The 27,629-nt window shown below is 39.5% G+C and overlaps 1 protein-coding gene across 4 annotated transcripts in view; it reads right to left on the bottom strand.

Moving 5' to 3' along the window:
• AUH (AU RNA binding methylglutaconyl-CoA hydratase) overlaps positions 1–13,206 on the bottom strand; it is a 159,787-nt gene extending 146,581 nt beyond the window's left edge. For all 4 annotated transcript variants that reach the window (XR_005354315.1, XM_038527301.1, XM_038527303.1 and 1 more), the window contains exons 1-3: positions 12,914–13,206; positions 3,626–3,693; positions 3,430–3,517 (exon numbers count right to left, since the gene is read on the bottom strand). Coding sequence is in view for 3 of the 4 variants with exons in the window: in XM_038527301.1 (XP_038383229.1) it covers positions 3,430–3,517; positions 3,626–3,693; positions 12,914–13,178 (421 nt within the window). In the remaining variant the exon portion in view is untranslated. The remainder of the gene's footprint in view (positions 1–3,429; positions 3,518–3,625; positions 3,694–12,913) is intronic.
• Between the last annotated feature and the right edge of the window lie 14,423 nt (positions 13,207–27,629).

Raw genomic sequence — 27,629 nt, 5'->3', positions numbered from 1 at the left:
TTTTCCTCTCAGATGTTGTAACAATTCAGAAACTCGGTCAATTGTCACAATTTTAGGTGCCTGGGATTTTTTTTCAAATTTATTTTGTATATAATTGGTTACTGTAATTCATTACTGTAAGATAATTATTTCACAGAGGGGACAAGAGAGTAATGCTGGGAATCCCTGGTATTCCTGGGGAGCGCACAGCCCTAGTCCGGGGCCCCACACTATACACACAGCCCTGTCCCACAGCACCAGCTTCCCACACCAGGGCACCAGCACGCGCTGTGCTCTCCCTCTTGTCCCCAAGTAGTCCCTGAACGCTGGACTGGGTGCCTCTGTGCATCAGTGTGCATATTTGTATACATCTCTACCATTAAATACTGGAAGGATAAAAAAGAATCTAGTCAAAATGTCTATTTTTATTAGAAGACTTAGCAGAGGTAAGAGCAGGACTTCTCTCTTTGTATACATTTCATACATTTTGACCTACCACCTATTTTTTTTAAATAAAATTTGATTTTAAATATTTAAATGTAACTGGAATATGGTTATGAATTTTAAATAGTATAGTTAAAGGAGAAGTCGGAAATCACTTTACACACTAGGGATCACTTTTTTTTTTTTTTTTTTTTTAGGGATCACTTTAATAGTGCTTCATCATCTGTTTTCTGGCATATCAGAAAAAGGACGTAAAAAGAATGAACCAAAGTCAGGAACCAGAGACACTATCAGTGAATAGGAGGGTGATCTGAGACAACTGAGGGAAGCTGTGGACACATCCCAACAATCCCCGAATCACAGCCATTGAAAGGCTGATTAATTTCAGCGACTACATGCTGAGTCTCCACTGAGGCTGTGTTCCCAGAATACAAAAGATGACTTGCAAAGAAGGAAAAAAGAAATTCCCATCCTCAAGACATGTGAGGCCAGACCACTGTATAAGCTTTAAGTTTCAGGAAACAACCAAGGTGCCCCAGGAATCCAGATGGATGGAGAAAAGGAATCTTTGTGGGGTAGGAAGGGAAGAGGGAAACGAGTAACTTGCAGGGTTAGGGAAGTAAGAGAAAAACCAGTAAATGAAGACACTGTTTCTGAGCATTTTGTGTTTGAATACTGCTACTTCAGAATAGAAATTAAAGCTCTAATTATGTAAAAGTCTGTATTCTGCAACAATAATAAATGAGGCCTAACTAAATTCAGATTTTTATACTGGTATAAACTATGAAAAACTTATGTGTTCATTATAACTCTGCAAAGAGATTTTATTAACTGGCTTATAGTTAATGTGTACATACTAATAATGACTGCCTCCTTCAAATATATGTAAGGAAAAAAAAAACCTTTCAGAAAAATTTTAAAGAATGGTTCCATTATATACACCAAGTTACTAAAATAAATGACTTGCCCCAATTTTTCTATAATTCAAACAATGATTTTTTTTTAACAAAATACGGTAACAAATCTCATGAGTTAAATATAGCAGAAGATTATCCTGATCATGCAGAAATTAGAAAGCACATACAGCAAAGAAAATAAATGTGATTAACCCTCAGGAAAACAGTAGTCAAGGCCAACGTGTTAATCTGGTAAAAAAGCATTTACTTAATATTTTCCCAAGAAGGCAACCCATAAAAAAAGAGCTGTAAATTGTTCTAAAGCATTAAAGGCTTTTTCAGAGTACTAATAACGTGAAGATGCAAAACAAATGGACAGCCAAACTCTTCCAGTAATTACAGTGTTATGGTCACCAAGCCTGTGGCCAACAGAAAGACAGAGATGCCTATAGCCTCAGTAAGTAACACTGAATGTTGAACCGCTGCTCTGCCCTGAAGACATCACTGTCACTCCTCAAAAGATTCATGTCTCTGGGCCTTCCTTAAAGGCCTCCAAACTGCTCCTGGCCTTTCTTCCCAAGAAGCCTCCAAGCAGCCCTCGGGGGATCTACATGTTGGACTCAGTCACCCAGTCCAAACACATCCAAGAATTCCGTTCTCTCACGGTAAATTCTCCATACTGTAAAGCCTGACAGAAATTATTAATGGCCACCATTTATTGGCTCACTGCGCCGTACTCCACCAGCACTCAAGGTGCCCAACAACCAGAAGGGGCGATGGCCTTACCTGCCTGCAATGTGTAAAAAAGCAAAAGCTATACTGCAAAAGGCCCTCACGCCGGCAGCTAAGGATATGCTCTCTCCCATCACCCAACTGGAGTTAAAACTAATCTTTTTAGGTATGCCACGATGCATTAAAAGCCAAAATAGAATTCATTTACGCTGAATGTTTCCTAAAATACCACAAAATTCTGCAGTATTTTAGGGTGGAAGCCACAGAGGTTGAATGAACCCTGCCTGAGGACTCTTAAGAACGAAACTGAGGCCTATCAGCCACAACAAAGACCTCTGCAAACTTTCCAGAGTTCCCAGCATTGCTCTGGGTACACTCTCAATGTTTAATAGATGCTTGTTTAATAAATAAAATGCTCTATGTCATTCCTTCAAATGATTAATTGCCCAAAACAGATTATCTCATATTTTTTACCAAAAAAAATTTTTTAGGCCTCAGCCAACTTCTTCTTTCACTTGTAAATGACAATGATATTGCACGTTATCAGCATTTACCTTCATCATCTACATTTACTAGTTTTACTATTTTACTAGTTGACATGGATTTATTCAATTTCATGGCATAGAAATAACAAATACGGAAAGAATAAGACAACCTAATCTTTAGCTTTAGGTAATACAGTACAATTGGCTGGAAAAAATCTTAATTTTTGCTGCCATGGATGCCAATTTAAAAATACAATCCATGGGGCAGCCCAGGTGGCTCAGTGGTTGAGCAACTGCCTTCCGCTCAGGGCGTGATCCTGGAGACCCGGGATGGCGTCCTGGGTCGGACTCCCTGCATGGAGCCTGTTTCTCCCTCTGCCTGTGTCTCGGCAGCCACCCACCCCCCTCCCTCGGTCTCTCATAAATAAATAAATAAAATCTTTAAAAAAAAAAAAGTACAATCCATGGACACAAACTTAAGTAGGTGCCACTATAAACAATGTCCAAAGCAAATGTCTATCTATACTTAACACCTTTTACTGGGATAGCTACTGCTACTTAAAGAAAGTATTTTTTAAGCAACAATAAACACAGAGCACACTGTTATAGGTAGGAGACTCAACTCTTCCTTCCCAGTTGATCTTTCATATATATTACACATGCATTACAAATATTTTAATGGCTCGAATTATCTTAACAACTTCCAAAACAACACGTTGCAAAAGTTTCTTAACTAATACAAAGCATTTTTTGTCTTGTAAAACAGTAAAAAACAGACAAAGAAAATGTCCATAATAGAATTCTACTCACAAACACTTTATAATGGAAAAATGGGTTATCGCTGAGGAAAAGTTAGACTATGGTTCAATGTCATAATAAATTTATTTACATACCAGCACAGAATATTCCTGGGACTTCACTCCGGACTATTATGGTCCGCACTTTCTTATCAGATTTTAAAGCATCCACAGCTTTTGAGAGCTAAACAGATACAGGGAGGGTAAGGAGAAAAAAAGGAAAAATCACTTTCAGAATGATGTCAACATGTATCTTAATACTAGAAGCAAACAGCTTAATCTTTACACTCACCATTTTTACCAGACTTTTACTGAATGTATTTTTGGCATAAGCTCTGTTTATTCCAAGCACCACAATTCCTAGTCAAGAAAAAACAGCACAAGCATCTGAGTTAGTGAGTATTCGTGGTACAGACTCCCACACACACAGCTAATTAACTTGGGACTTAGGAAATCTGCCCTTTCCTTCAGGTTCACACCAACAGCTTTGTCCTTATTTGAGTCTACTCTCCTTTACAAGATAAGCCTATTTTTAAAGAATGTGGTATATGTAATATATCTATTAAGTTCAATATAGTACTTAATATGCACCTCTTTTCTTCTGCCTATTACATAAGAACTTTATTAACATCATGTCCCTTTCAATTTCTCTCTTAAGCACCACCAAGGTAATATGGCACATTTTACTAAATGTACTTATTAGTGAAAATTCTCAATTACAGAGTACTATTTAAAATGTGGTGTCATCACCTTCAAGTACATACAGAAGTAACAGCTAAGCAATCCTTGTCACAGCATGCCTTGTGGGATCAGGTTTTTGCTAGTGTATCAGGACTTTGTATCATTCCATTTACTCTTTTTGTCATATTACATGGTTCTCAGTATTTCCACCCCAAGTTTCTCTCCTGACTCTGTTCCACGTACTTCACCTGAAGATGCTTCCATTTAGATACAGTCCACCAAGTAATTCAACCTCAATCTATAAAAGCAAAGTTCATTCTTTCTCCCACGAAGCCCAGCGCACCCTCCTAACTTGTCTATCAGAAACCCACCATCCCATTCCAAGTGCTTCAGTCCAATAAATTTTCCAAAAACCATTATGCACAGAATCTACCTCCTCCTTAAAATTCTTTGTCTCCAAAACATCTGCATTCAAAGACCTTATCTGATATTCAAAGCCCTATACAACCTGTACTTGACCTTGATTGACCTCTGAGTAAGCACAAATTTTCCTTGTATAGGGAAATGCCTTCCACCTCCTTGGGGGTGGAGTGAATAGGATCCTTCTTTGTAACGGAGTTAAACTGAAGACAAATGTACACATGCCTTCCCTATGCAAGAAACCACAAACCTATTTGAATAAGAAAGTACAAAGATAAACTTCAGCTCACAGAATAAATTTTCAAGAATCCCAAACAATCTCAGCATGGAGAAAATCATGAAGAACTGGTATCTAGAACTGGTTTCATGGCTCTGCATGAAACCTCCCATTGAGCTGGGTAGGTCCCCTGACTCAGGACGACGGCTGTCACTACTTGAGTACTGTAGTGCATTCTGGACATCGTTCCCAGGGCTCTATGCTCATGAAGCCATGTGACCCCCACAGTAACCTAAGAGGGAAACAGTATTTTTATCCTATTGAAAAGATGGAAGCAACTGGAAGCGGAGAAGCTAGAAGTGGCGACAAACTCCACACTTGAACCAATGACGTTGCTGCACTGTTCAAGCCTCTGCAACCTCGTGAACAAAACCAACTGGGTAAGACCAGATGTGTCAGACTCAACTGTCCTGAGGACACATCATAGTGCTCAGCCCTCAAGGTACTAGAGTCTGGGAAGAAACAACAAACGGTAATAAAATAATCATTCAAAATGGTGCTCCAATAACCTGTAAGCAGAAACTGATAAGACTGGGAGATTGCAGTCCAGCAGGTTTGGCAGAGCTCAACAGAGTGAGGAACACAGTGAAGGCAATTAGGAGTCACTCAAGAAGTAAAATCTGGATTGACTGGACTGAGAACTAACTGCACTGAAAGGTATTAGGAGTGGCTACCAGGGTTTCACACCAACTGGATGACAGATGATCTTCAAGAGACAGACCATAAAAAAAAAAACAAACAAACAAACAAAAAAATAGAACCAAGGTGAGGATGGAAGGGGCTAGAGTTTATGAATTTGGTTTTGAATGAAAGTGAACCTAAAGTGCCTTTGAGGTGCCCCACATCAATATCAACTCTAAGGGTACTAAGAGGCTTAGAATGCAGGTTCTGACATCTAATTACTGGAGTCAAAATCCCAGTCCAACACTTACTAGCTGTGTGACTTTGGGCAAGTTACTTAACCTCTATGGTCTTCAGTTTCTTACTCTATTCCAATACTAATATTTTCCAACTCCATGGGACTGTTGTGAGAATCAATGATAAAATATACATAAAGTTTACAACATAAGCATTCAACTGTTACTGTTCCTTCTAACACACTCTGATGCAATAAATAAAGTATTATCATTATCTGTTGGTATGTACTTTCCAGAAAATGCCATTACATACAGAAATAAAGAATAGTGTACTACAGCTTTGGTTGTTGTTGATATTTGCCACAAACGGGATTGTATTTTCTGTTGGTGCTGGTCTACATAAATAGGTCATACATATTTCCTTTATCTACTTAATTCAGCCTTAAAGATATTTATCAAGACATTCTTCTTAATGAGTAATAGTCTGTGAATTTCCATTATTTATTTTTCTTTTGAGGAGTATTTAAATTGTACCTAAATTTTCCTTAAAAAAAGAAAACTGAAAAAAATAAGAAATAAACTTTTTTAAAAAGATTTTATCTATTTACTCATGAGAGACACAGAGAGCAAGGGAAAGGGGGAGAGGGAGAGAGAGAAAGAGAGAGAGAAGCAGAGACACAGGCAGAGGGAGAAGCAGGCTCCATGCAGGGAGCTCAATGCGGGACTCAATCCCGGGACCCTGGCATCACACTCTGAGACAAAGGCAAACGCACAACCGCTGAGCCACCCAGGCATCCCAGAAATAAACTGTTTTAAATTTTTCTAAATACTTCAATGCTGCAATGAACATTCCTGAAGGTTTCTTTTCTACAGATGTGTACTTCTGACAGGAGGTATCAAGAAGTAGAATTTCTAGGTCTAACAGAATGTGCATTATTTAAAAAAAAAAAAAAAAGATTTATTTATTTAGAGACGCCTGGGTGACTCTGGTTGAGCATCTGCCTTCAGCTCAGGATGTGATCCTCCAGTCTGAGAAGCAGTCTGAGCCTGCTTCTCCCTCTGCTTATTATGTCTGTCTGCGTCTCTCTCTCTGTGTATTTCATGAATAAATACAATCTTTAAAAAAAAGGACAGGGAGAGAAAGTCTCAAGCAGACTCCATGCAGAGTGCGGAGTCCAGCACAGGGCTTGATCACACCACCCTGAGACCATGACGTGAGCCAAAACCAAGAGTTGGATGCCACCCAAGTGGCCTGAGAATGTGCATTCTTAATTTTAACAAATATGTCTAAAAAAATATTATCTCATTAACTGCCCAGCCAAAACACTATTTGTTCACAAGAGCAGACCTCAATGGGATGAAAAACATCTTAGAAGATATTTGGATAACTTCAAGAAACATCTTGAAACTATCACCAGGTAGAATCTAGGCTTTGCAGGCCCTAAAGCTTATAAAATTTAGGGAGTCCTTGTAAGTAAAAGAATACAAAATTATACACATAGAATTAGAGACAGATGTAAATATTAAAACATTCAGAATTTTAAAAACTTGAGAACTACTATATTTTCTTTTCAAATATATATATGAAGTACACTTCCTTCTCTATATTCTTGAATTTTTATTTATCAATAATTCTGAAAAAATATACAAAGCTAATCAAATGCAACTGTAAGGAACCTCAAGTAGTCAAAACAATCTTAAAAAAGAAAAAGGAATTAAAGAATTAAATAAATAAACAATTTTTAAAAAGAAAAAGTAAGTTGAAAGCCTTAGTTGAAGGACTTAATCAGGACACTTCCTAATTTCAAAACTTACTACAAAGCTACATTGAAAACAAATGGTGCAGTACTGGTATAAAGATAGACATACAGATCAACGGAATTGAAATAAGAGTCCAGAAATAAACACCTACACTCACGGTCTTGGTTTTTGAAAAAGATATTGTGACCATTTGGTGTTAAAAAGAACAGTCTTTCCAACTAACAGTGGTGGACAACTAGATATTAACCCACCAAAGAATGAAATTCGACCTTCTCCTCACATGTTATCTCAAAATGGGGACCCTAGGTGGCTCAGTCCATTAAGCATCTGCCTTCGGCTCAGGTCACAATCCCGAGGTCCAGGGATCTGGCCCCATGTCCACCTCCCTGCTCAGCGGGGAGTCTGCTTCTCCAATGACCTGCTGCTCCCCCAGCTCATGTGCTCGCGCTCTCTCTCTCTTCCTCTCTCTCTCAAATAAATAAATAAAATCTTTAAAAAAGAATTATCTCAAAATGGATCTGAGAACACTGTGAGAGCTAAAATTACAGCTCTCTCAGAAGGAAACAAGTATAAATCTTCATGACCCTGGATTAGGCAACAGTGTCTTAAATATGGCAACAAAAGAAAAAACATAACTCACCAAAACTATCAAGAAAAAGTGAAAAAAATAACCCACAGAATAGAAAATATTTGCAAATCATACATCTGACACAGGGTTAATAACCGGATTATAAAAGAATTTTTACTACCCATAACAAAAAGACAAACGATCAGACTGAAAAATGAGCAGAAGTTTAAACAGATATATATCTTCAAAGGAGATATATAAATGGCCAACAAGCACATGAAATGATGCTCAACATCATTTGTTATTAGGGAAATACAACCAACACCAGTATGAGGCATCACCTCACAGCCAGTAGGAGGGCTAGAATGAACAACAAACGGAAACAAGCGTTGGCGAGCCTGTGGGGAAACAGAAACCCTTGTGTACTGTTGGTGAAGATATTAAAATGGTGCAGCTGCTGTGGAAACTAGTTTGGTGATTCCTCCAAAAACCAAACATAAAGTCACCATATGACCCACAGATTCTACTCCTAAGTATCTACCCAAGAGAAATGAACAGATATATTCAAATAAAAAACTGTACACAGTGTTCAGGAGCATGATTCATAAGATCCAAAAGGTAGAAACAAAATGTGGTAATCCATACAGGGGAATAAAAAACAAGAACAGTGAATAAAATTACCATTCACAGCAAGAACTCAAGAGATGTTTAAAGTCTTGACTTTTGATGGCAGGGCCTAAAAATGAACAGGTGGCACCCTTCCACAGTGCTTTTTTTGTTTAATTTTACCATGTTCATATATAATATTTTTACTTTAGAAATTCCGTAAACTTCAATAATTATTATTACTAAAAACTGACATGTGATATGCAAAGTACTGAAAAGCAAGAACAGAAAGAGTACCTCCAATGAACCACATACAGACCTAGGTTCTTCAACATACATCATTAAAAAACTGAATGCATAACTCACAAAATAGTAGTAAATTTTTTTGCAAATCATGTATTTGATAAGGGGCTTGTATCCAGAATATACAAAAACTCTTACAATTCAACAATAAAAAGACAACTCAGTTAAAAAATGGGCAAAGGCTTTGAGAAGACATTTCAGTAAAGAAGATACACAGATGGCCAATAAACATGAAGAGATATGCTACATCATTAACCACTAGGGAACTCCAAAACAAAGCCAGGAGATACCACTTCACATGCACCAAGATGACTATAATCAAAAACACAAATGATAACAAGTATTGGTCAGGATGTACAAAAATTGGAGCTTTCAAACCTCGCTGGTGGGAATGTAAAATGCTGCAGCCACTTTGGAAAAGTTTGGTAGTTCCTCAAAATGTTAATACTCATAGAATTATCATGTGACCCAGCAATTCCACTAAATGGAGGTGAAAAGAAATGTCCACAAAAATTTACATGAATGCTCTAAATAACAATATTCACAATATTCAAAAAATAGAAACAACCTTAAATGTGTATGAATGATGAATAAACGAAATGTGGCCTGATCTATTCAAACAATGGAAATGTTATCCAACCATAAAAAATGAAGTACTGACACTCACTACAGCACCGATGAATCGTGTAAACATAATGCTGAGTGAAAAAAGCCACAGAAGACTATATATACTACTTCTCAGATGAAGTGTCCAACATAGACAAAGCTATTGAGACAGAAAAAACAGATAAATGGGTCCTATTTTAGGGGGAGGACTGCATGAGAATAGGGAGTCACAGCTAAAGAAAACGGTTTCTTTTTGGATGAAAGACATTCCAAAGTTGGAGTTGGTGGCACAACTCTCTATATATACTAAAATCAATTATACATTTTGAATTTTATGGTATGTGAATTCTACATCAATAAAGATTTAATAAATAAATAAATAAATAAAGATTAAAAAATATATACATCTTGCAGCACCTGGGTGGCTCAGCTGCTTAAGAGTCTGACTTCAGCTCAGGTTATGATCCCAGGGTCCTCCAATGGGACTCTGCTTGTCCGGCTCCCTTCCCCTCTCCCCTGCCCGTACTCTCTAGTACACGCTCTCTCCCTCTCTCTGTTCCATATAAGTAAATAAAATATTAAACATATATATATATACACATCTTAATATATTTGTATAAATATAATTCCCATGCCATAAAATTATGAAAATACACTTTTAAAAATAAACTAATAAATAAATGAAAATTAAAACATAAGCAAAATATATCAAAGAAATCAATCTGCTGAAAACGAAAAGCAAGTAGATGTAGGAAGACCAGCTGGCAGACCCAGGGAAAGTGCCCTTGGGAGACGATGCTGGCTTGGACAAGAGCGGTGTTGGTAAAGAAGAATGCAGAGAAACTGGAAAGACGTCAGAGACACTCAGGAAGTCTTGATAACCTGGATGTGAACAGTAAGCAAGCAGCAGATGTCAAGAAAGACTTGCATGATGCACTTGATTATTTGCTCTATTTCTGCCACCAATATTTCCAACATGGTTCTCAAAGATAAGCTTTGAAATGGGTCACAATTATGAGTAGAAGCTTGGCAGACTGGGAGAAGTTTGATAAGGGGAAGAGAGAAGTCATTCTTTTGTATGCAGTCTGGGAACCTCATGCAAAAGCACAAATAAAAGGGAGCAAAGGCAAAGCTTAGGCTCCAGGAGCAGGGGAGACTGGGGACTCTGCCTGCAGGCATCTGGGAGCCACTAGAAGTTTCTAACGGAGCAGTCATTCTTGACCCTGAAAAGAGGTAACCCCAGGATAAGTATGAGCAATAAACTGGGAAGGAGAATGACTAGTGAGCAGCCAACGTATAAAGGACAGACCTTGAGGAACCAGGGCAAGGACTGCTGCTCTGAAACCCCGAGTAGGTCAGACAACAAAGCAAAAAATAACTGCTAGGGAAACCTGGTCATACAAACTGCCCGTCCTCAACAAATTGCAGATATGGAACCCAGACAACAGATGAGTGCTGGTGCATTCTGCACTGAAGCACCTTCATCAGCCTACAGAGGCCTAGAGGGTGAAGAGCAGTTTGGGGCTCCTCAGACCTCACCTCTGGGAGAACTCTCATTCTCTTATTCCTTGCAGGCTGCTGAGTCCCTCAAATTTTGTACTGGTCTCTATGAGAAGCAAAGGCATTGGGACACTCCTTTACCTGCAGATTCCTTGACCTCACTCATGTTTTTCTTTGCACTGCTTACTGCTGGTTTGCTAGTAAAGCAAAGCATGTATAATGTTAGCCAAGCCTGAGCTGTCATTCAAAGGAAGCTGGGTCAACTTTCTTAAGAAACTATAACTTCCCAACAGCAGATTTTTATGTTTCAGGTAACTGCAAACATCTGAACTTATGCACTTGTCTTGTATGCTTTGATTTCTTCTCTTTGATCCATCTGGATCCTAACTTAAGGGCTTTCCAGACATTTTGTGAAATTCTACTCACTATTTGCATTCATTTAAGTCAAAAGGACAAATCAAACAAACAAACAAACAAAATATGGTGCACATTACTCGCTGCACCTGCAATCTCCATGTCTAAGGTACTGTTTGGACATCTAATGTAACCGAAATCCCGGTAAGGCCAAGCTTAACCAAAAAGGCTCTAATCACTCCAGCCCCAAATCTACTTTCCCACTGAATTTCTCAATACTCCGCCTGTCATGCCACACTACAGGCACACATGCCCTGCTGTACTTCCCAAAAACATAACACGTTTGGATTCCATGCCTTTGACCATGCTCGGGTCTCTGTCTGGGATAATAAACAAATGACAGATTAAATAACTCCTCATACTCCACTAGGAGCTAGATACTCAGGGGACAATTTGTATTGACATTCTCATCTAATTTTCACGGCAGCCATACAATGTTGGTGTTATTTTTCCCATTACACACACACCAAAGTTGAGGCACAGAGACAGTTTGCCTAAAAAACCTCACCACTCCCAAATTCTCCTGCCTAGTCAGGATTGCCTGGAAACCTAGTTCATCTGGCCAAACCCTAAATAGACCCTCAGAATCCCCCTGTCAAGTCCTCCAACCTCCCAAATACAACTGATCATAGCCCTTTTGGGGGGTAGTACAGCTCTTCACCCTCACCAAGCCTTTCAAGGTAGCAGAGCCTTTTTTTGCCAGTATCTTCCTCACTCTGTCAGAAGATGCTTTATTAAAGACAGCAATCATGCCTTAACTCATTTGCACTCCTGCTTCACAGATGACAGGTGCTCAGTAACAACCTGTCTGTCCAAATTAAACGACAGGTCCTCTGGCAAACTGCTCTAGCACGTTCCCCCGACCCCAGGGGGCTCGAGAAAGGAACTGGGCTCCACCCCTCACCCCTCCGAGAGGCAGGTCCCTCCCTCCTCCACAGCCCTCCCCCGCCCCGCGGCATTATATTGCTAATGCATCTGTCTCCTCCAGCGCAGGTAGCTCAAGGGCAAGATCCCTATCACCGACCGCTGGGTCCCCGGAGCTTTAGCGCGGCACCCGGAAGACAAAAACGTGCTCAAAAAGGGTCTCAACAAACTGGAATTCAGTCACCCAAACTAACTTTAACTTTCTACAATAAACAAGGAAGGGGGCCGGGGGGGGGAGGGAGAGAAACTGTTGCGGCTGCACGGCTTTACGTGGGAGATTGTTCAGAACGAGGTGCATTCTCACTGCAGCTTCTGAAACTCCACCCCCGGGGGACCCCGATATCTGAGTGCACAGAAAGCAATTACACAGCAAGCACAAAACCTGCAAGCAAATATCACACACCCGGTTTATTGACCTTGGCTCGTCTAGAGATGAGGGCGTAAGCTGCATGTCTGTCTTCGGCGCTGAGTGGGGCCGCTTTTACAGGTAGGCCGCTCCGGAGTACACCTTTAGGCACTCACAGCACCTCAAGGGTGCAAGGCTGGGGTGGGGGAGGAGAGGGGTCTCGACCCGGGCCGCTCAGCGGACGCTGACGTCAGCCGGGACACTTGACCTTGCGACCCCTTCCCAGGACCCGCGGCTGCCGGCGCCGCGCCCCTCACCTCGGTTCTCCTCCTCCAGGTACCGCACCCGCAACTCGTCCTCCGTCTTCACCTCGGAGCTGTAGCCCCTCCGCGGGGCCGAGCCTCCTCCGGCCGCGGGCGTCCAGCCCCGGGCCCAGACCGCCGGAGCGACGCGCGGGCCAGTCACGGAGCCAGGCAGCCTCCACCCGGGGCCAAGCCGCGCACAGCAAGCGGCCACCAAGCGAGCGCGGCCGGCCTGCAAGGTGCCCAAGGCCCCAGGCGCCGCCGCCGCCGCTGCCGCCATCTTGTCTGTTTACGGCGTGGGCCTGCGGCTGCGGCCCCGCCCCCGCCGCGCGCACGCCGCCGCGCACCCGCCGCCGGGCACGCCCCGCCCCGCCCCCCGGGGCCTCCCCCTGGCGCAGGGCCACGCCCCTCGCGGCCTCGCCCCGCCCCCAGGGCGTCTCTCTGGCGCCGGGCCCCGCCCACCGCCTCGCCCCGCCTCCCCGAGCCTCTCGGGGGCGCCAGGCCACGCCCCTCGCGGCCTCGCCCCGCCCCCAGGCGTCTCTCTGGCTCCGGGCCCCGCCCACCGCCTCGCCCCGCCCCCCGGAGCCTCTCGGGGGCGCCAGGCCACGCCCCTCGCGGCCACGCCCCGCCCAGGCCCGGGGACGCCTGGCTCCAGGGGCCGCTAACCCGGGTCTCCCCTCCCTGGCGCGCGAGTTGCAGGCTTGTCCCGCAGAGGCAGGGTGAAGGCGCTTTCCCAGGCTGTGGAATGGTTTAGGGAAGCATGTCCTATAGAACTCCCCTCTCTCCCAGGGATACGCTCTGGGGTCCTAAGTTAGCTGCAAAGGTGAGCTGAGATGCTCCGTCTCAGGCTTGGCTGGCTGGGTAGCAGCTCTGCGTGGGCCTCTGCTTTATCCATGCATGCAAGAGCCACAGGTTAGCAGGTAACGTGCCTGTGAACATGCGCACTGCTTGCTGTGCGGAGTTCAGGACGCGGGTGAGAACAGCCAACGCAGCCGGCGACCTCAGCCCACCACTCAAGCAGGTGCAATAGAGTCCTGCTAAGCCACCCTCTGGTCTTGGCAAAAATGGGCTCTGCAAAACCATATGCTGAGGCGGCACTGACAGCGTGTGGCTCTCACCTCCGCCGCAAACGCAGAGGATCAATTTAGTGCATAGGGTTTCATCAAAGCAGTTTGAAATTTTCTCCCATCTGGTTTTTATCACATCTCAGCCCGACCAAAGGTGTGCTTAGGAATTCTGTTGGAAAAGTATCCTGCTGTGAGCATACTCCCACTGCCATGCAAATTTCTGCTGTACATCCACATTTTTGGATCCTAAGCAAAACTTTCCTCAATATTACACCCGCACCTCTGTCCAAAGTGGAAAGAAAAAGCCAGATGGGTTTCGTGAGCGCGTCTGCTGTGGGAATGTTTCTGAGGGCACTTTTATTCTACCTTCTGTAGAGAGCCACTTGTGCAATTTCTCTTGAAGTTTAGGAGATGGAAAAACTTGGCTTCCTTTTGTATCGTTTCCCTTTTTCTGACACTCATGTTCACTTTGATGCTAGGAAAGTCAAGAATTCTGTTTATAGCTCACCTGTTACAATTATTGCAACTAATTATTGTTCACTTTATTAATTGCTAATTATTTTGCTCTGTTTACATTGGCTCATCAACGGGTTATAAATTCAAACACAGGAGTTCCAGAACACCTGACACAGTGCTATTTAAAGTAATAAAACCTCATACAAACTTTCAGTTGTAAAATCAATAAATCGCGAAAAGTACAGCATGAGAAGGATAGTCAACAATATTGTAGTGACATTGTATAGCTACAGATGGTAACTACACTTATTGTGGTGAGCTTTTGTGATTCATGTAATTGCTGAATAACTACGTTTTACACCTGAAATGAATATAACATTTTTAAAAGACAGATAAAAAATGTTTTTGAGTGCTGTGACTCTTAAGATATTATTAAAGAAAGAAGCAAGTGGATAAGAAATGCTATTTGGTTGCTTTAAAAAGCTATGTAACCTATCTTTTACCACAATAATTGAATCCAATTATAGTGATAATCTAAAAGATCTTTATTGTAGAGCCAGGAATGTTATACACTGAAATGGCCACAACCACATAGCATAAGGAATATAGCCAATGCTACTGCAATAGGTTTGTATGGCGATGTATAATAGCTACACTTGTGGTGGGCAGGGCATAAGGTATAGAGGAGGTAACTCATGATGTTGCACACCTGAAACTAATGTAACATTGTGTGTCATCTATACTCAAAAAAATTTTTATATAAAAAATAAAATGGACACAATTTATTTTTTTAAATGGACACAATTTCAATTTGAAAATACATTCAACTGTTTATGAAAATTTCTAAATTGCCTATGGTACACATATACTAAGTTTTTAATAGGGTCAGAAAAGAGATGTTCAGAAATATGTTCAGGAACCATCAAAAAACAAAAAATGTCAGAAAAATACAAATGACCTGTAAAGTGACAAAGTTTCACATTTTAACAAAATGAAAAAGGTAAACGAAAAGTAATACAGCCTCAGAAAATACTTGCGATTGATTAGGAAAACTGCAGAAAAAAAAAATCCTAGATTGTTAGAAATCTGATTAAGACGGACAGCGCGTGGTTTTGATGGGATGGAGCCTGACTGGAAAATACAACATAGAGACACTTGCTCCTTCCTTAGTAATTTTAACTCCGATCCTTATTAAAAGCAGCCATGAGGGTATCCCAGTCTGTGAAATTGATTCTTAAAAGTTAATGCAGATAGCAAATATGACCATGACCGTTACAACATGTCAGATCAGACAGACTTGGCCTTGGAGCCCAGCTTGATAATTGCTTTACTTTGATCCATGAGCTATGTAAATACTCCCTGTTTCCATTTCTCCATTGGCAAGAGAGCTAGTACGATATCTATTTCACTTCACGAGTTCTTTAACCTCAATTTCTTCTTCTACAAAATGGCAGGGATTGTGCCCATGGTATAGGGTTGATGAAATAAGCAGGTAACACACTTGGCGCCAGGAAATGAGAACAGAATAGATGATACTAGCCACAATTTACCAACTTCCTTCTCAGTCCATTCCAGACATTTGAATAAGTTGCTTTACATCCTGTCCAGACAACTTTTTTTTTTAAAGTTTTATTTATTTATGATAGTCACAGAGAGAGAGAGAGAGGCAGAGACATAGGCAGAGGGAGAAGCAGGCTCCATGCACCGGGAGCCCGACGTGGGATTCGATCCCGGGTCTCCAGGATCGCGCCCTGGGCCAAAGGCAGGCGCCAAACCGCTGTGCCGCCACCCAGGGATCCCCTGTCCAGACAACTTTGAAGTTGGTATTATTATCCCATTTTGCAGATGAGAGCACTGATACTATGTTACTTAATCAAACTCTGCAGCTAGTCCGTCATGAAGCTGGAATTTGAACTTTGTATATCTGACTCCAATCTGCATGTTCTTAATCACTGTTGTGCACAGCCTCTCCATAAATGGTAAGAGGTCTCCTAAAATTTGATTCCCTTTTCTTTTCTACTTTTCAGCAGAAGACATATGCTAGGAGCAGAGTGTGAGCTGGAAACAATGAATATCAGTTTGGGAGAGGAAGATATGGCTGGTGTTTGGGGGTATTCTATTGCTATTACTACCATCTGTTTATATATAGATTGAGACCTACTGTTCCTTCAGGTTACACCAGGCAGCAAAGTCAGCCTTAAAATGTATCATTGTGCTTGGCAACTGCATACCCAGCTATGATTCTATTACTACATACAAAGAGGGTTACTGATTGTCAGGAACACGATCTGCCACAGACTCTTGATGTTTTTACTTTTGAATCAAAATTTTTGTGAATCCTGAGATAAAGATTCACAGCCCCCCCCCCCAAAAAAAAAATGTGATAGGTTTCACAAGAAACCGCTGACACTGGAAATTGAAGACATCTTTCAACATGAGCTTCCTGGAAATAACTGCTATTATATCTTCAGAATTGAAGATTAACTCAAGTATAAGATAAAGGATAACTATAAGGATAAAAAATAAGTATAAGAAATTGTGCACACAATCACAATCATGTTAAACCTGCAAGGATCTACCAGTACCGTGACACACAGAGATGCCTGTCATCTACATGTTTTACAATATAAAACTATGAGAAACTATTTCAAAATGATGTGTGGTACAGATAATGATAAGAAAATGTTAGAAAGTATATATATAACTGTGTTCAGGGTGAGATATTTGTGTGACTTTAAAACTTTTTAAATATTACATAGGCACTTTGCATATTTATTACTTTAAAGTACAAAAAATGGTCCACAGTACATTCCAAGAGGAGTGCAAAGCTTTATTCATGCTTTAGTCCCAAAATAAAAATCAAAAACACCAACACCTTTGAAATTCTTTGGGTCTCTTTTTGGTGTTTTTAAATAGTCTTCTCTTTCAAGTGTTCTCTAAGTCTCCGGAGTGGACCTCCTCTCCAGAATCTCTCCCTTTCCTGAATACTCACCTCCAAGAGGGACGGATTGAATAGCAAACCTGGAAAACCCCATGTCAAGAGTCTTGGAAGTTTCCAGTAAGCCTCAACCAAAGACATTATCCCCACAGAAAAAGTGTGACAGAGGACACCCTCTAAAGAGGCCTGAGTGGACACTGCAATCCACCCCCTGCCAACATTTTGTAGGTTCCATTTATAAGTACCGACCATGAACACATATGCCTGTGAACTCCCTTTACCTACAAGGTAAAAGATAAGTGTTGCACATATAGGGAAACCGAGGCTTTAAATTAGAGTTACATAGCTATACATTACAGAGCAAAGATTCAAACACTTGACTTTAGAATCTGAGTTATTATTTCTTTGTATTGTCTCCTTTTCTCAAGTGGACATCAGGGCTCTGCTGTACCCATTGCCAGCCCCATTCCCAGCTATGGGGAACTTAACCACTCTTCTCTGTTATCCTCTCATTTGGAAACTTCACCCTCTGTTTTAGATCCTATGTGGTCATGATTTCCCAGATACTGCCAATCTTCTCTTCATCCTGCCAGCCCCATAGTTGCCAATAAGTATGCACTCATACACGCAAACATACATGCACACATACACTAGTCTCTGAAGATACATGCCACCACTGTCTAGGATAGGAGGGAGGGACGTCTAAGGACATTGAGGGATGATAGGTAGAGAATATGTGGCTTCATGTGGGGTGATGGAGACATCCTCAAATCGACTAGTGATATTTGTATACCTCTGAGAATATACTAAAAGCCATTGAATTGTACATTTTAAACCGATGAATTGTATGATGTGTAGAACTATATTTCAATAAAAAGAGAAGGTTGATTAGCGCTTCAAGGAGATATGACTGATTCTATATCTGAGACAGAAAAAATGCAAGGCAAGTCCAGAATATTTTGTACCAGAACACAATGAGGTGCTCAAAGACTAACAGAGGTGAGAAAGACACAGATTGAAAGAGATCTCTCTGGCCAAATCTGAGACAAGTGGAGGAGCATCAATAGGAATGATGCCAGTAATGAATACTAACATTTAGATTATTTTTAAGTCAGTGAACAATTAAGTGAACGTCTGGCAGAGGGAGGAGGCCAGTTTCTCCCTGTTGGAGTGGGAGAATACAGATAAGCCAGCCAAGGGAGGTCCTATGATCACGTGTGATGAGGGAATAGCATTGGAGACATCCATATAAACTCATGTTTAGTTTAGTATGGATGCAGATGATTCTGTATAGAAGTATCTAGATAAACAAATATTCATTGGTTAGTATGTACAATATGTGTCCTTGCTTTCAGCTGAGATGCCCCAGAAGCAATGGTATCCTAGTAGCAATGAGCACACTTAGTGCCCAGATCTTGATTTCTAATACCATTCTTCCAGAAAAGTGCTCCTTGGAGAAATAGCTGATTTTAGGACTTTTGCAATACTATAGAAAATATAGGAGATGAGCTTGAAGGATGTTGTAGAGTCAGAAAGTAAGAAAGTGTTAAAAACAAAAAGAAAAAAAAACCCACAATGGAGAAACCCACAATCATGGGAGTATATTAGCAGAAAATAAGTATCCACATATCCCACTGATATAAAGTAAATAATTGGATAAATAAATGGGAGAGAAGCGACAAGTCTCCCAAGCAGAAGAATTCCAAATGACTTATGTAGACTTTCTGCCCTCAAAGAGGAGGAGCATAACTACTATTTAAGCATGGGAGGCTGCACACCAATGGAGAGGAGGTGTGAACTCTCCATTCTGCTATTAATCCCATCTAGTGAATTTTTTTAAATTTCTGAGCTGGAGATGGCTGAGGTTTCTTATTTGATCATTTATTCTGAGCACATTTCCATTTAAAGTGTTGAACATATTTACAATAGCTGCTTGTCTGCTAATTCAAACATCTGGGTCATCTTGAGGTCTCTCTCCATAGTTTACATTTTCTCTTGTGCAGAAGCTCTGAAAGTATGGTGTGCAGACTCCTGGGGTTCCCCAACATGCTTTCTGGGAGACTGCAAGGTCAAAACTATTTTCATAATAATACTAAGATGTTGTTTGCCTATTTCAATATGTTGACATTTGCAGTGATGTGCAAAAGCAGTTGTCAATTAAACTGCTGACATGTTAACATGAATCGAGACAGTATCTTTACTGTACCACTGTACTGCTGGCTGGCTACTTAAGAATTTCTTTGATAAACCCAGATAAACTATTAGTTTCTTTAAATCTCAATCTTTGAGTGTACTCTTTTTAATATTCCATGCAACAAGATGTGACTCATGCACAAGTCACTTTTGCTACATAATGAAGCACATAGAAAAAGTACTTATCTGGTTGATTCAGCAGAACTAGCAGATTCTTTCATGAAACACCATTTCTAATTGAAAGAACAATAGGTGGTCACAGTGGTTCCTCAGAATTTAGTATTTGATAGATATTTTCTTTAAAAAAAAAAGATCATGTGACTGTGTAACTTCAAAGAAAGTGCCAATATTTTTGGCCCACAATGATATTTGAAATTTCAAGTGAAAATTGAAATTTTGAAAAACCTGTATCCACCATCATGATTGTAAGTTTCCTGATGTTTAAAGATTTACCTGGTGAGATCAGTAATGATATTAATGACTGATTTTTAAAAAAAAAAAATATTGAACAATGAAGCGTGCCAACATTTGAAAGGTCTACGTAACTCAGTGAGTCAGTATTTTGTAAATGACCAAAGCTAATGTTGTACGTCGTGCATGAATAAAAGATCCATTCAAAGTGCAATATAAAATGATGGATTTTAATATAATAGAATGTGAAACACAACAGACTATAATATAGTTTCAAATTCCACATTGCAACAAAGCTTTGAGGAACTAGCACTTGTTAAATTTTAGTATACTGAGAAAGAAGAATATCCATAGTTATCTGGAAAGGCTATTAAAATATTCCTATCTTTTGAACTATGGGAGACTGCATTATCTTCACAACCCAAACCAAACCAAAATATTGCAATAGATGGAATGCAGAAGCAAATATGAGAATCTTGCTAACTTTCCATAAAACTAGACATCAAAGAGATTTTTAAAAATATAAAAAATGCCACTCTTTTCATTAATTGTTCTGTTTTGGAAAATATAGTTATTTCTCATGAACCTGGGTTATTGATGTTAAGATGTATGAAGTTTATTCTTTTTTTTTTATTTTTATTTATTTATTTATTTATGATAGTCACAGAGAGAGAGAGAGAGGCAGAGACACAGGCAGAGGGAGAAGCAGGCTCCATGCACCGGGAGCCCGATGTGGGATTCGATCCTGGGTCTCCAGGATCGCGCCCTGGGCCAAAGGCAGGCGCCAAACCGCTGCGCCACCCAGGGATCCCAAGTTTATTCTTTTAATTACTCAATATTTTTAGATTTTGTCAGTTTTGATTTCTAATAAGGTAATAGATATAATATGCATAAAAAAATTCTGGTAAGGAACCTCAGTAATTGTTGAGTGTAAAAGGTTCCTCAGTTCAAAAAGTTTGAGAGATATTGCTTTTAATATGGGTCATATTTTTCTGTTTATTCATGTATCTAATAATTTTGGATTATATTCAGACATCATATAATAGATTATAGCCTGGATTCCATTGTTCATCTGAATAGTATTGATTATTTTGTGTTAGCAGATAGTTAACTTATCTGAACACAAACTCTGCCTCTCTTACAGTAGGCAGTAGCAGAGATCTCTTGTTAGCCTTAATTAGCTGTGTTGCTTGGAATTTGCCATGCTTGTGCATCATTCAGGGGCGAGTCAGAGATTTGGGCAACATTTACACACATCATTTGGAGCACTTGCTCTGTAGCTCCATCTTTCCTGAGATTTCTCCCCTTTATTTTCCAGCTTTTGTGGTTGCCCAAAAGTTTCTCCTCTGATATCTCAACCAGTATATCTGCAGATTTTTTAATCTTAGCCACCACGAATAGTACTAACTGAGGCTTGTCCTCAGGCAAAAAGTTGTAAAAGCAGGAGACTCACCAGTTCTGTACTTTCTTTCCAAGTGCCAACTCCCCTCCTGTTTCTTCCTGCTTTTCTCTCAGCTAGTTGCTTTTAAATTTTGTCCAATATGAGTTACTGTGCCATTACAAGAACAGAACTCCAAAGGCAAAAATAACTTAGTTGTACTTCTGAGGAAAAAAATGTTTACTATGTTTGATATCACAATACCGAGGATCGTTCAGCAAGTTACTTAGAAAGTACAGTCAGAAGAGAAGGGAGACTTTTGCCATTCCTCTTGTACATTTTTTTTTTACCATTTACATTTTTAACACCATATTCATATGTTACTTGAAAATTTTAAACATGTAACGGAAGAAAAAAGGAAGAGAAGTTAAAAATATATTGCAGAAACTCATCGCTTTTTCAGGTAACAGCATGGCAAAATCATGGCCATGGGATTCAAACTACATAAATTTCAGTGAAAGGGATGCCTCTTTTAGTAGCATGAGCTTGAGCACTGGACTTTCATCCATAAGATGGAGAAAATAGTATTATTTGCTCTCTACAGTTGTTTGAGGATCAAGTGAGATGATATATGTAAAGCACGTAGTACGGTACAGATATAATAAACACTATAAATGCTATAACTATTATTTTTATTATAGTATAATTTACTACATGTAACATATTATATTACTATTATTTTATCATATTACTGTTATTACTATTACTTTTAAGAAACAGTAATTTTAGCATTGAGCAATGATCTCCAAGACAATATACATTAAGACTTATGCTTATGTTTTATCCCTTTCCATAACTGTTATTTGTGCATGTTTATATGCACACACATGAAATTATATGCTTACCATTTTTACCCTATTCTTGATAGTGCGTGTGATTTTTTTTTTAAATTGGAGACTATTGGCTCAGAGATTCGATCAAAACCCAGAAGCATATTTATATTCTCCCAGAAGCATTTTCATTCTCAAAATGAAGCTTCTTTTATGCAGACCACAAAATATTTTTAAATCATTAATTAATTATTTTAAGCTTGCCAACCTGTCCTGGGGGATGGGAATATTCCCACTGTGGACTCTGGTCCAAAAAACCAGGATTCTACATTATCTACAACCCCAAGCAGTCAATGAAAATTCCTTTGTCAAACCCCCAGATCAAGAGCAGTGGGTTGCCTTGGATACTTAGTTTATATTAAGCAACTGAATTTATAAATAATTCAGGAAATGAGACAGACCTTGTTTTAATCAGCAGCATTCCTATAGATATGTGCTATTGCAAAACTATGTATGTCATCTCATCTAAAATCACTTGATAGTTACACATCTCCAAATTAGAAAATTGGGGCTTGGGAGACATAGAAGGAAGAACTCTTGACTTTTAATTTCCTACCAGTCAGCAATGATGCCGACCCTCTGTGTTTCGCCACACGTTTGTCCTGTGTTACGTTTGCAAGTGGCTACCACTCAGGAAGTTGACGCAGAGTACATGCCATGGTGGAGCCTCTGCCTTTTTTCTAAAAAGGAGTAGTGGTAGTAGTAGTTCAGGAGAAAAGAGACAATGTTAAAGTTTTGCTGGAGAGAATAATCACATAGAAAGAGAAGGAGAAAGACCAAGAATAATAAATTTACCAGATTATTTTTTAAACAAGTGAGATGTCTCCTTCAAGTATGAGAGGTGTTGGGATATAGAGCCCAAGGGAGGGACAGAACAGTCTGGAAGCCCTTGTGATTGATATCAGCTACAGGACAGTTAATCATAACCCAGCAAATGCCCTGGAATCTTCTGGCTTTTAGAGCCAAAAGTCATTTTCAGCTCCAAAGAGAAAGCCAACTTTGTTTCCCATTAAATATGAGAGTAAGAATATGTTTTTTCACAGGCACATCCCTGTAATGTTACTGGTGCATAGGTCAATTTGGGAATATGTAACCCAGAGCCACATGTCAAGTTTTGCTGTTTGGGGTTGACTACTCCTCTTTTTCAAGTCTGTAGGCCAGGACTGATTTCTAAATTATGTTGATAAATGTCTGTGGCTCTTTTGTATACTCTCAGGATCCACACCTAATTCCTGCTACATTGTAAGATCCTGAAGAACAGCTCATTGTACATCATACTAGCCATAGACCCCAGGGACCCCTGCAATGCCTGAAGCAAATTAGATACTTGAAAATATTTGTTCTTGGGGCACCTGGGTGGCTCAGTCGGTTAAGCATCTGACTTTGGCTCAGGTCATGATCTCAGGGCCCTGGGATGGAGTCCCTGGGATTGAGCTCCATATCAGGTTCCACACTCAGCACAGAGTCTGCTTATCCCTCTGCCACTCCCTGCTGCTGGTGCTCTCTCTGTCTCTCTCTCAAATAAATAAATAACATATTTACAAAAGAAAAGAAAAAGGAAAAAAATGTTCTTTTTGTTGAATAAATGAAAATAAGGTCTGTGGCTTTCCATGAAGTCAGAACTGGGACAAAAACCCCCCAAAGTTACTTCTTAATTTTAGATGTACCTCAAGACCCAACATGTGGCTTTTAAACTAGAATTGTAAAGTAAGCAGTGTTAATCTGGTACTGTTGTACTAATTCTCATGGAATAAATAATTAAATTGTCATTTCTGTAGTTATAACATTTTTACACATTTCATTATTCAATGGGGTTCATGAATTAAATGACAATATTTAAAGATATTTTTAGATGTTAAGATATCTACGCATTTTAAGCTATTTCTTTAGTGAAGAGGTTATTCTAAATTTTTACTTTAAATATCACAGATTGTTGTAGTAATGTCTGACAAACTTAAATTCTCGATCAAATATTCTTCTGCATGCAATGTAGTGTTGATTTAATACTGCGAATCTTCATGATAAGATTGAGTTGCCCAGAAAGTTCTGCTAGAACTCTGTTACTAGAAAATGCAAAGCCTAATCATCTTGACATTGTGTGTGCAGGCCGAGCACAGGGCTCTTGTGCTCTGGTGCAGATGGGCTCCACATTTGGGAGCTCCAACAGCTCAGAACACCACTTATACCATCAATATTAGGAATGGTTTTCCACTCTCAAGTATTGGGTGAGTTGCATAACGTGATGACACGTTATGTCACTGGTTCTCAGCCCCTAGCTGACCAATAGAATTACTTAGGAAGCTTACCTAATAATAATAATAATAATAATAATAATAATAATAATACACATGTCTATGGAGTCATCTCTTCCTAAATGGAGTACTGGAAATCCTAATTTTGTCCTTTGGGAGGTCTCTTTAGTATCTGGTACCATTTTGTATTGATGTCCTTTTTCTTCCCGCTTCTAGAAACCCCTGTTTCTGATGTGTCATTTATGAAACTTCCTGTAAGTGATAAGACTGAACAGGTCTGACTAGTCCATGGTATTTAATCATAACAGAGGAGAGTGGAATCCCCTTTTGGGGTATATTTAGTCAATGATAATCCAGAGGGGAGGAAGATATTGACAAGTGTCCAGAGCTTTGGTTTCTTTGGTCAAGTATGTATCTGAGTTGCCAGCAAATTACTATCCATTCGTTTCTAAGAATAAACATCAGTTCTTGAACAGTTTTGCCTTAATCGTTTGCACGAACCCACCTATGTTCTGCTCAACCTGAAAAGCAATTACTGATGACATTTTCTCACCACATAATTAATCACTTTCTCTTTTTTGGGTCTGCCAGTTTTGTTTTCAGTGTGGACCTAGATCAGGAAAAGGAAACATCAAGAGTCATCAAACATTTAATCACATCAAGATATGAACATATGTCCTAGTTTTCTAAAGACAAGAAACTATGAAAGCCAGAAAAGCAAGGTTTAAATTAAGCATAGTGGTAAATAGATACAGTGTTTTAGACATGAGGAACTTTTGTTTAAAATGATTTAAGAGGGGCGCCTGGGTGGCCCAGTCTGTTGAGCGTCTGCCTTTGGCTCAGGTCATGATCTCATGGCCCTGGGATCTGTCCTGGGATCAAGCCCCACGTGGGGCTCCCTGCTCAGTGGGAAGGCTGCTTCTCCCTCTGCCCCTCCCCATGACTCATGCTTGCTCTCTTGCTCTCTCTCTGAAATAAATAAAATCTTTAAAAATCAATTAAATAAATAAAATAAATAAAATAAATAAAATTATTCCAGAAATCAGTACAAATGTACAACAGCCTCCCGAAAGTTCTACCCTTCAGGAGATAAGAGTTAAGTGTGTGGTTCTGTCCTCCACAGTAGACAAAGAACTTTTCTGTTGTTTCCTGGTTTGTTTGGTTTTTTTTTTTAGAAAACACTGTATACTCAAAGACCAAAATAATATTTACCTGAACTATTCCTTCTCCTCTTTATCATTCATAAGCGTTTTCAGTTAAATACATTTTTACATGCATGTTTATTTTTTAAATACACACAAATGTGGGACACCTGGGTGGCTCAGTGGTTGAGCATCTGCCTTCGGCTCAGGTCATGATCCCTGGGTCCTGGGATCAGGTCCCACAATGGGGTTCCCGCAGGGAGCCTACTTCTCCCTCTGCCTGTGTCTCTGACTCTCTGTGTCTCTCATGAATGAAGGAGTAGAATCTTTAAAAAAAAAAAGAGCACACATGCACAAATGGCACGCACGTATTTGGATAAAAACTTAAAGTCTTAATTTCAGCCTTTTAAAACAAGTTAACCGTATCAATGTAGTGTCATAGGCAATATATATCCCGCATACATTCATCATCTTAATTGGAAATTCACAAAAAAGCAGGTATGTATTAATAGAGTGATGGATTATTTTTATACTCTGTCTTTATGCACTTTAATCCCCAAAGATTTCAGGTGACAATGTTACTCACTAACTTGATTTAATATTGGTCCCAGGTGTTAAAATCAAAAGATCTCAGAAATTATATTTAAAGTGTAATAAAATCATCAGTTTTAAAAACAAAGGGATGACATTTAAAAATCGCATGCAGAGAGGAGAGGTGAAATAACCGAGTTAAAGGGATTTGCACCAGTTTTTGGAGTTTATAAAAACCAATCATATATTAAATGGCAGTTATTCTTTAGTTAAGGACATGTGTTTATATTTTCATGCCCTAAAATATTTTGTGTAAAGAATAATTTATCTGACCCATAAAATCAACAAAAGAAATTGAGAAGGTTTAAAATAACGAGGTTAGAGAGAAGATATACAGCTACTTTTTAATTCAGAATTGCCAAAATAATACAATTTGTCTAAGGATTCATGTTAAATAGCAATATTACTCCTGCCATTTTTAATACAATATATACAACTCTGTACTTATCAACAAAATTTTTGAGCTTAACTTATGTCTAATAGTATATTGATTTTTTAAGGTATTTTTTCTGCATTTTGGTCAATCCAAGTAAGAAGCTTAGTTATTGTTGCAGATTTCCTTTTGGCCACTTTTGTGAGAGAAGGATTTGTCTTGAAACATCGGCATGCCTAAGAATTCAGAAGTTTATTTTGTTGTGCACCCTATTTTTTGTTTTTGAGCTCTGACCTGCTTTTTAATGTATTTTTAAGCTCTTTAAAAATTTTATTTATACTTGAAGTATAGTTGACATATGTTATATTAGCTTCAGGTATACAACATGGAGACTTGACAATTCTGTATATTACTGAGTGTTCACCAAGGTTAAGTGTAGTAACCATACATCTGTCACCATACAAGGTTGTTACAAATATTATTGACTATATTCCTTATACTGTATTTTCATCTCTATGACTTATTTATTTTATAACTGGAAATTCATTCTTATTCCCTTTATTTTGCCCTATACCCTTACCCCGTACGCCTCTGGCAACCACCAGTTTCTTCCCTATATTTATGGGTCTCTTTCTCCTTTGTTTATTTTGATTTTTAGATTCCGTGTATAAGTGAAATCATATGGTATTTGTCTTTCTCTGCCTGGCTTATTTCATTTAGTGTAATAGCCTCTAGGTCCATCCATGTTTCACAAATGTCAAGATATCTTTGTTTTCTATGGCTGAGTAATACTATATTGTGCGTGCGTGCTTGGACACACACACCACCTCTTCTTCATCCATTCATCTATTGACGGACATCTGGTTGCTTCCGTATCTTGCCTATTGTAAATAATGTCGCAATAAGCATAAGGATGTCATACATCTTTTGAATTAATGTTTTCATTCTCTTCTAGTAAATGCCCTGCCAGTGGAATTACTGAATCATATGGTAATTCTATTTTTAATTTTCTAAGGAACCTCCACTGTGTTTTCCAGTTT

The sequence above is a fragment of the Canis lupus genome, chromosome 1 (assembly GCF_011100685.1).
Source record: "Canis lupus familiaris isolate Mischka breed German Shepherd chromosome 1, alternate assembly UU_Cfam_GSD_1.0, whole genome shotgun sequence".
NCBI classification, from domain to species: domain Eukaryota; kingdom Metazoa; phylum Chordata; class Mammalia; order Carnivora; family Canidae; genus Canis; species Canis lupus.
Note: the sequence above shows the minus strand (reverse complement) of the source record. Positions and strands in the feature narration are given on the sequence as shown.